Source organism: Corvus hawaiiensis, chromosome 19 (assembly GCF_020740725.1).
Source record: "Corvus hawaiiensis isolate bCorHaw1 chromosome 19, bCorHaw1.pri.cur, whole genome shotgun sequence".
Taxonomy (NCBI): domain Eukaryota; kingdom Metazoa; phylum Chordata; class Aves; order Passeriformes; family Corvidae; genus Corvus; species Corvus hawaiiensis.
In genome coordinates, this window is record NC_063231.1 from 6643136 (window position 1) to 6651810 (window position 8675).

At 45.7% G+C, this 8675-nt stretch overlaps 1 protein-coding gene across 2 annotated transcripts in view; it reads right to left on the reverse strand.

Annotated features, from left to right (window-relative positions):
- The window catches only part of ABCC3 (ATP binding cassette subfamily C member 3), a 45480-nt gene extending 37658 nt beyond the window's left edge, over positions 1 to 7822 (reverse strand). The window contains exon 1 of one of the 2 annotated variants that reach the window (XM_048323609.1): positions 7717 to 7820. In XM_048323609.1, the coding sequence (XP_048179566.1) occupies positions 7717 to 7746 (30 nt within the window). In that variant the 5' untranslated portion in view covers positions 7747 to 7820. Of the gene's footprint in view, positions 1 to 7716 lie in introns of both variants that reach the window. The other variant, XM_048323610.1, reaches the window with a different exon arrangement.
- Between the last annotated feature and the right edge of the window lie 853 nt (positions 7823 to 8675).

Sequence of the window (8675 nt, forward strand, 5' to 3'; positions counted from 1 at the left end):
AAAGAAATAGAAGTTCAGTGCCACGTATCTTGGGCTTCCTGCACATCATCCATTACAGCATTTAAAGAACAAACAGAAAGCCTAAACCTAGGCTGCAAAACAGGGACAGGGAAATTCCTGTCTGTCTGTTTCCCAAAATCCCCAGATGACATTACGGAGCCTGCTGAAAAAGACCAGCTGGAGTTTTGGTCTTGAGTTTAAGCCTAAATCAACTCCTACCCCACTACAGAAGCTTAAAATAAGGGTGCCTCACACTGGCTTTACCCAGCAGTAAAAATAATTGCTGATGCTGCAGTAATGTTCCTCAAACAGCAACAGAGAGCATCCCAACCCTAGAAAAGACTTACAGCATCTCTGCAGTGTCAAGCAGTTCTCTCCCTTAAAAGGATAACATTAATACACGCTTCTCTCTGAATTTCTACAGCTGCAGAAGAATGGTGAAAAGCACAGGAAACACAAACCCAACCTTTATCTGCTGGAAGGTGAAGGCCATTGGGCTGACGTCATTCACACCCTACCCAAGGCTAACACACACCCTATCAGTGATTCCGTGTCAGTTATCACTGGTTTGCATGTTATGTAAGATTAACAGTTACACTGGAAAGCTGGCCAGGAAGGCACACATCCAGTATGGAAGGTAGGGAAGTGAATAAACATGGTACATAAACATGGCAATGGTTTTCTCGTGTAGAACAAATTGCTAGTGGGAATGGAAATGCAAAGCAGACTTTTCCTGCCCTTCTTTAGCCCTTAGGTCTGGTCAATACCCTGCCAGGGAGTTTCACTTGCACAGCCTGGGAAAAAAAAATAAATAAAAGGAAAAAAGTCTAAAGGAAAGGAAAGAAATAAAAAGGATCTTTCTCTTGGCTCTACCACACTGCCTCCTCCCAGGAATGAGAGTGGCTCTGAACTGCAACACTAAAAACTACCGAGGCTCAGTCTTAGCTACAGCACAGGCTTTACCTCAGCCTCTCCATGTCTCACCTCCCATTTCTACTTGTTGTCCATCTCCTCTGCTTGGTCCCTGTCAATAAACTCTTTGGGAGCAACTCTAATTGTCCTTTTAGAGCATAAATACCAGCAAGCACAGCTCCAGGCCTCCAGAAGAGCACCAGTTTCAAACGGGCTTTTCAGAGCACCATCACCCATTTACATTTCCAAAGGAACAGTGTCACCCTTATAGAAAGAGCTGGATGCTTCATTAATCCCCAGTGGCTGCTGCACCACTCAATTCTTCCTCATGTTTACAGAGCAACCTTTCCCCCACCTGGAAAGGGCAAGCAGAAACAACATTCTTCACTGCAGCAACACTGCTCAGAAAGAAGGCGGGGTTAAGGGACATAAGCATCTAGAGTTCTGCATGAACCACACAGTTAATAACCAGAAATGGTGTTTTTCTGTTTTACAAAGCACACTGCACCAGTTCTCTACATAAGTGAAGGACACTGGGCAGGATGCTGAACTTTCTTTCCCAGCAGTAAAAGGATCTTTAGTGGCTTATTTTATGGGATGAAATAGGCGTGGCACAAGACCAGAGCCTATTGAGTTATTTTATGATCGTGGAGTAACGTGTCAGAGGTTTTTGCTCGAGCTGAAGTTTCATGATACAAATGCTACCAACCATGCCTTGCACTTGAGAACTGCAACTAGATATCAGTACTAGACAGTAATTTCCTTTTTTATTCTCCTCTTAGGTTTTGAGTTTTAAGATGAAAAGTTCAGAGCTTCTTTGCTGTCAGATACAAAAATAAGATAGGATGAAAAAAAGGCAGATTCATATCCCCACAGCCACAGGAGCCCAGGTAATGGAGCTTTCAGAAAAGCACCTGTAGCCTCAGGGAGATAGTGAAGGAGACCACACACTATATATGGATCTAAGACAACATACACCTAAAGTAAAAGTAAAATCCATCTACTTCAGTTGTTTCAGTTATGCTCAGTCCTCTTGCTTGGACAGAGGGACATTTTTGACTTGTGGAGGAGAGGGCATGGTACAAACATACAAGTAAAAATGCTCAAGAATCAAAAGCAGGATTGACAAGAAAATAAAACAGGATTGTTCCTACACAAGGAACTTCCCAACTGTCTTGTAAAATTGACCAAAGCTATGCACTGTTGGGGAGAAAACTTCCTGTTAATGGCATCACTGAAGGCTTTTCCTATGGTCTTGTGCAAGCACCAATAAAAGAGTGGGGTGCCCTGTTGCAGACCAGTGTGATAATGGCTGTGGGGGGGAAATATCCTTGATTTAAGCCATCCCATCTCCTTTCAGTTAAAGGAATTGGGTTAATTCAAGGATCATCACAAATGTAACTCCATTAAAGAGATAGGAACAGCTCAAACGGCTGCGAATGAGACAGTCCCACTGTAGCTCCATTTTAAGCCAGCCCATCCAGTTGGGCTGCTGTATACTAAAAATAAAAAGGACTGTCACAAAAAAATTGCCATCAGTCCTGCTCTGAGAGCAGTTGGAGGATATTCTGGAATAAAAATCATTCTAATGGGAGGAAGAGGAGAGAATTTTTCTTTTAATCGCACAAATGTCAAACGCATTATCAGAAAGCTTCAGAAAGAAAAAAGACATTATTATTTCTGAAACAACTCCCATGAAACAGTTTCTCTTCTCCATCTCCTTTATTCTGTTCTAATTCAGGGCTTTATGACACTGGCACATGACATTCCTGTAAATGACCTAAATTTTACTGCATTGACTTCACCACTCACACTGCCACAAGATTAGCACAGGGACAAGGTGCCAGCTCACACACGCCCAGCATGGAATCAGGGCTGTTGGTTGTACAAAAGCATGGGCACGTTCCTGGGAATATCTCTGGCTGCTGGCCATTCTGCTCTCCTCCAGCTCAGCCAAGGAACTTGCAACTGGATAATGGCCCATCACAGCCACGGTGGGATCAGGAGACAAATCGAGCATGAGCTTACTGGGAAAAATCAAAGATCTCATTTAATAGGTTTTTCAAAAGAATTTTTTTTAAATTAAATTTTAAACACTAATAGTCTCCTTATTTTAATACATTACAAATTTGCACATGTTGAAAGGATTATCTCTCCCGTGACACAGCAATTTGCCTACCAGGTAGGTGAAGCCCATCTCAAAACGCTTTATATTCCTAAGCACAGCGATTAAATTTTAGCTTCATTTTAAGGAACTTCTCATGTGACTTGGATTTAGTTCCAGTATAATTTCTTTTCAGGAGGCAAACTTTATAGCATTCCAAAGTCCCAGACACCACAGCTACCAGCTGTGTCACACAAGCTAAAATGGCCCAGGGAGGAACAGTTGTGTTGAAAGCTGAAGAGTTTCATTAATTGACACCATCACTAAAGGACTCACTTCCTACTAGCAGCTTTCACTGGTATCAAGTTTTGCTCACAGCTCTCAAATCCAGACTTTGTCTTTCCCAAAGACTGTCAAATCCAGGCTATTTGACTATACAGTCTTGCCATTTACACACAGATGAATGGTATCAGACCCTGGCTAATACTCCAAATCCAATGCTAAGTATTTATATTTATACTGCTCCTGACATTGAGGATCTGTGGCCCAAATCCATTAGCAACAGCTTCCATTCAATTCATGTCAAGAATCTGAAAATCTTGGAGAATTTGAGCTTGAGTACTTAATTGCTTTTAAGTTCAGGAGGTTGCCAACCCACCTACCCTTTGAGAGCACATAACTTCACAGATTTGATGTCTGAAGGGACTGTTACAGTCACCTAGTTTGATCTCCCATGTAATATGAGAAAGAACAGAGGTACCTGATGCAGTTATTTGTGAAGAGATTTATAGGAGTGGGACTCAGCTGAAGTTGGACACAGTTAACAAAGATTATGTGGAGATCTGCATCATGTTTAAATATCTAGAAACACTGAACATTCTGTGTTTAGCACAGGGTGGCAGAAGGGGAAGCTAAAATATAAACAACAGCCAGTCTGGACCATACCACCCCACTGCAGGATCCTTCCTTGGCAGTGATCTCCTACCACCTTCTGCTTCACTCATCCTCTGCTGGCACTGATTTAGCTGAAAATAATGGAATTGTTAAAATTGAATGTTTTATTATTAAACCACATAAGTTGTGGAGGGGTTTAAATAGACTTTGTACACATGCTACAAGCGGTACACTATTTGTCATCTTCCTTGGAAGAAATATTTCTGCCTTACTACAGCTATCCTGAGTCACTTCAACTACAAGAAATTTAAGCATGATACAGCAAAAGAGGAAGTTATGCAGAGGGGAAACTTGTGGCACTTTGAACCAGCAGAGCAGGAGAATGCATTTCCAGAGAGCAGCGTGACTTTTAGTCCAAATCTACCAAAATTTGACAGAATGACTCAAGGTGAAGGAATACCCATAAACCTAAAGGTTAAAGGGGTGCTTTGTACGGGACTATCACCAAGCCAAGACTGAGGTATTGTTTACTCTTGAGAGTTGCTGCAACTTCCTGCTGGATTACTCAAGAGCCTCTGGATGAAGAAGGAGCCAGCACGCCACGTGGGATGGGGAAAAAACAAGACCTCTATCAGGATACCAAGACACAGGGCGGGCAAGGAAACCGAGCTGTCAGCTGAGCAGGATCGAAAGGAACTGAGAAATTGTGGCCTCCCCTTTGAAATGTTCTATCACTTGTTCTCTCATTCCCCATTTATGCTGTTAAAAAAACCACACTACCCAAAACACAAGCTGCTGGTTAAGCCCAGGCACTGTGCCTGTCTGCAGACCAAGGCATTTATTTGCCCCTCATCCCAACATTACCCAACAGCAGTGCTGAGCACCCAGTGTTTTAATCTCACAGCAGCTCCTGAGCCATTTCTTACTCAGAGAGGTTGAGCTGCAGAAAGACAAGGTCTCTCTCCACTGGAACAGAATTTGGTTTTTCCCAAGTTTGTGCTCTTTAATCACTAGGCTGAAACACTTGTGCAGCAAACATTCCCCAGGAGATCACTTTGCTCTGGACTCAGAGGCCACTCACGTTTTACTACAGTGGAGAACACAAGCAACAAAAAAGTGATAATTCACCAGTATCTGCTTCTCTAAACAGAGACTGTGGGCCACGTTAATTGGCACACCTATTTAGCACTCTTACTATCACACAGCAAATATGTGACACAATAAATAGGAGGTCATTATGGGCACTGGTGAAGAACACACCTAAGGCCTGCCTTGTGTGGGTCTGTGCTGTCACATTCATCTCCTCCCCAAAGGCATTCAGCACTGCTAGGAGATATTAACAGCTGAAGAAGACAGTACGATTCCAAGTGTTCAGATGAAGAGATTGTTCATACTGCGTTATGAAAACATAATATTCTGGTTGTTCCTCTTTTATGTATAAATAACCTACATTTGCATTGGCAATTTGCTGATTCCACGTTCAACAGGTAAAGCAGTAGCTGGAAGCCAAAAGCTTTTACAGATTTCTAATGGGATCTACAGTGTTCCCTTTCATTTCTTATTTCTGAAATGGGTTGAACGGGAAATTATTTTGCCTCTTCAAAAAAACCACAAAAAACGCAACCAGCAAAATTTCCAGCAAATTTCCCCACCCTGAATCAGAGTGAGGAGTTGAAACCTTAAAACTTTTGGTAAGTCAAAAAAATCCAAGATAAATAAATTATCTGTTAAAGTTTATATATTTCAAGATAAACATTTTCATGAGCTAATTCTGAACTATTTTGGTTTTTTTCTGATTCGCTTTTAACAGAAGAGTATTGTAGTTGATTTAAACTCCAAAACAAAGAGCTGTTTAAATTGGACAGTATGTTTCCTTTCACTCTAAACAGTTTTAAAACTGACACCAATATGACGTTCAGCTTCTAAAAATATCTAGATTTTGACAAAAAATGGGGAGTCTAAGTTCATCAGCTAATGAAAAAGTGAACATTAATATTGGTTCACATTTGATCGAGTTCTTGTTCTGAACTGCAAAGCTGGATGTCATTCATTAGTTTGGTGCACAGGCTGGGAACTGCCTTTCACCTGGTTCTCCCTTCTTCAAATGCAGCAAGAGAAACCCCAACTTTTGTGGGAAGATTTCAAACAGAAGCATCTACCTACATTTTCTTATGGAACAACATATTTGCAGAGCAAATAATTTCAAGGTGACTGTCATCTACCTGGTCATCACTTAAAATATCCCATAAAATCAGTGCACCGAGTACACTCCTGCTGACAAAAAATACTGCCAAAAATAGGGTGATCACTGAGTTCAACCTGCTGGTCATGGAGTCACAGTGTTAAATTTCACAGAGTTGTTGAGCACCGTTATTTAAAACAATTAAACAGATGGAAAGTTTTTTCTGACCCTAAGAAGAAAGAAAACAGGTCCACAGAGAGCAGACACCACAGAGAGCAGCACAGAGAGCACCATGCTGGTGCTGGAGTATAACACTACAGCATAAAGTACATAATGATGCACTTACGTCATACTTCAAACCAGGAAAACCGTCTGGATATTTACATTAACGTATCAATAAACTGCTACAAGAGTTGTTGCACTACCAGCCTTCCTTGAGAAGCTAAGACCTGCTTCTGGAGGCAGCCAATAGACCAGGGCCCGATGTCGATCTGTTCGTGCTTGCTCCTGTCCTACAAGTGTTTATGGTAGAAATAATACACAAAAATACTTGTTTGAGCAAGCTTATCTTCCAGCTGCTGTGGCAGAGAGAGTGCAGAGTGCTTGGAAATGAAATACAAACAAAGAAATGTAACCAAGGGGCTTGGGAGCCAAACTCCTCTTTTAAATAGTAATATTGGGAGAGATATTGAAAGATAATTGGTTATCTGAGGATGGAACTCAGCATAAAGTGCTCGGTGCCAACTGCTTGTGCTGTCCTGTAGCAGCTTTCCAGCAGTGATGCAACTTCAGACATTCCTTTTCATCCCGGCTCCTCATTTGAAAAAAAATCCCCTTTGAGCTAAAGCAGCGTAAAAGAAAGGGACACACAAAAACCGAGTCATTGGGGGGGGCAGTTCCAGATTCACCATACGTGCTCACATCCCCATGGCTTCGCATGGTCTGAGTGCCTGCCTACCCAGCAGAGAGGCAAACAGCACGCTGTACCTTGGGGGAACCCAGCAGCAGCACTTACACACTCTCACCATCGGAGCAGACCGCGGCAGCAATTTCCAAACTTTTGTGCTTACAAACCCAGTGCCCGGTGCGATCAGCCTTCCCAAAGGGCTGAGGGCTCCAAGTCCTAACAGAAGTCACCGCAATCCTTGCGGCTGGTGACTACCCCCGGCTGCCACGAACCCATCCCTCTTTTAGCAGTAACAAAGCACTGAACGGGGAACACTGTGCCAGCCACGGGAGTGACTCCGAAGAGCAGAACACGCGCTAAAACAGAAAGGAACGGCCTCGGGTTCATCAGTGTGAGGTCCAGAGGCGGACTGTGCTGGGAGAGCTGCATCCCCCGCGGGATGCTCTGTGGGGGCGGTCTTGGCTCTGGTGTGGAGATGCTGAAGGGCGAAGAGAGCGGCCCTTCTGCTGCTCTGCCCGAGCGGAGGCACCGCACCGCCGGCTCTGGGACGGCCCCGCGACGGAGGGACGGTGCCGCCCAGCCCCTCGGCAGCCGCAGGACCGGGCTGCCCGTGCCCGCTCCGGCCCGGCCCGGCCGACACACGGGAAGCCCCGGGCGGAGCGGGCACGGCGCTGCCCCGGCCCCTCCGCGGGGCGGGACGGGGAGGGAGAAGCTTACCCAGAAGCGGGACCCGCAGAAAGCCTCCATGGCGGCGGCAGGGACGCAGAGCTGCGGCCGGCGCACCCCGGGCACCGGGCGGGGGTAGGAGCCGGTTCCTTCCCCGCTGGGCGGGCCGGGGGCGGGGGCGGCGGGGCCGGCGCGCCCCGTCCCACCCTCCCCGCAGGCGGCGGGAGGAGTCCGCACCGCCCCTGCCCACGCCCCTCGGGCCGGGGGAGCCCGACAGGCGGGCCAAGGTCTGCCCTGGGCGGTGGCGGGGCTCGCCCTGAGGCGGGGCTGGCTTTCATCTGCTCCTGAGCCCGGGCACCTCACGCCGTGGGTGACATTCCGGGCCCCCAGCTCAGCGTGACCTGCTGAGACAGCCGCACCCCTGCTCGTGGAGGGGGGCTTTGGTGGTACCCACGCGTCAAGAAGAAGCTGTGGAAACCCCCATCCCTGGAAGTGTTCAAGGCGAGGTTGGACGGGGCCCTGAGCAGCTTGATCTATTGAGTGAAATCTCTGCCCGTGGCAGAGGGTTGGAGTGACATGATTTTAAGGTCCTTCCCAAGCAAAATCATTCTGTGATTCAAGTGAAGGTTGTGCTGAGGAGTGCGCAGAGCTGGGCTGCCTGCTGGCTTTGGGCTTAACGTGTCCATCCATCCAGACCACTCAGGATAATGTTAACATCATGGAGAGGCTCCTTGTCTCCCCTTCAAAGTGCTGTGGAGTGTGATTTCCCCAGCAGGACTTAAGTGGGCATCATATCGCTTCTCCATCCACCTACAGCCTCTTTCTTGATTGCTTCTGCTGTAGACATGTGATTAAACCCATGGCATAGATCCATTTTCAAAAGCCTTCAGTCAATATTTTTTTGTGATTATATGTAACTAATAGGTTTCATAGTGTAGCACGTTGGACACAATCTGGATTTCACCTCCCCGTGATGCAGAAGCACTGTTTGCTTTCCTCTTTATTAGGAC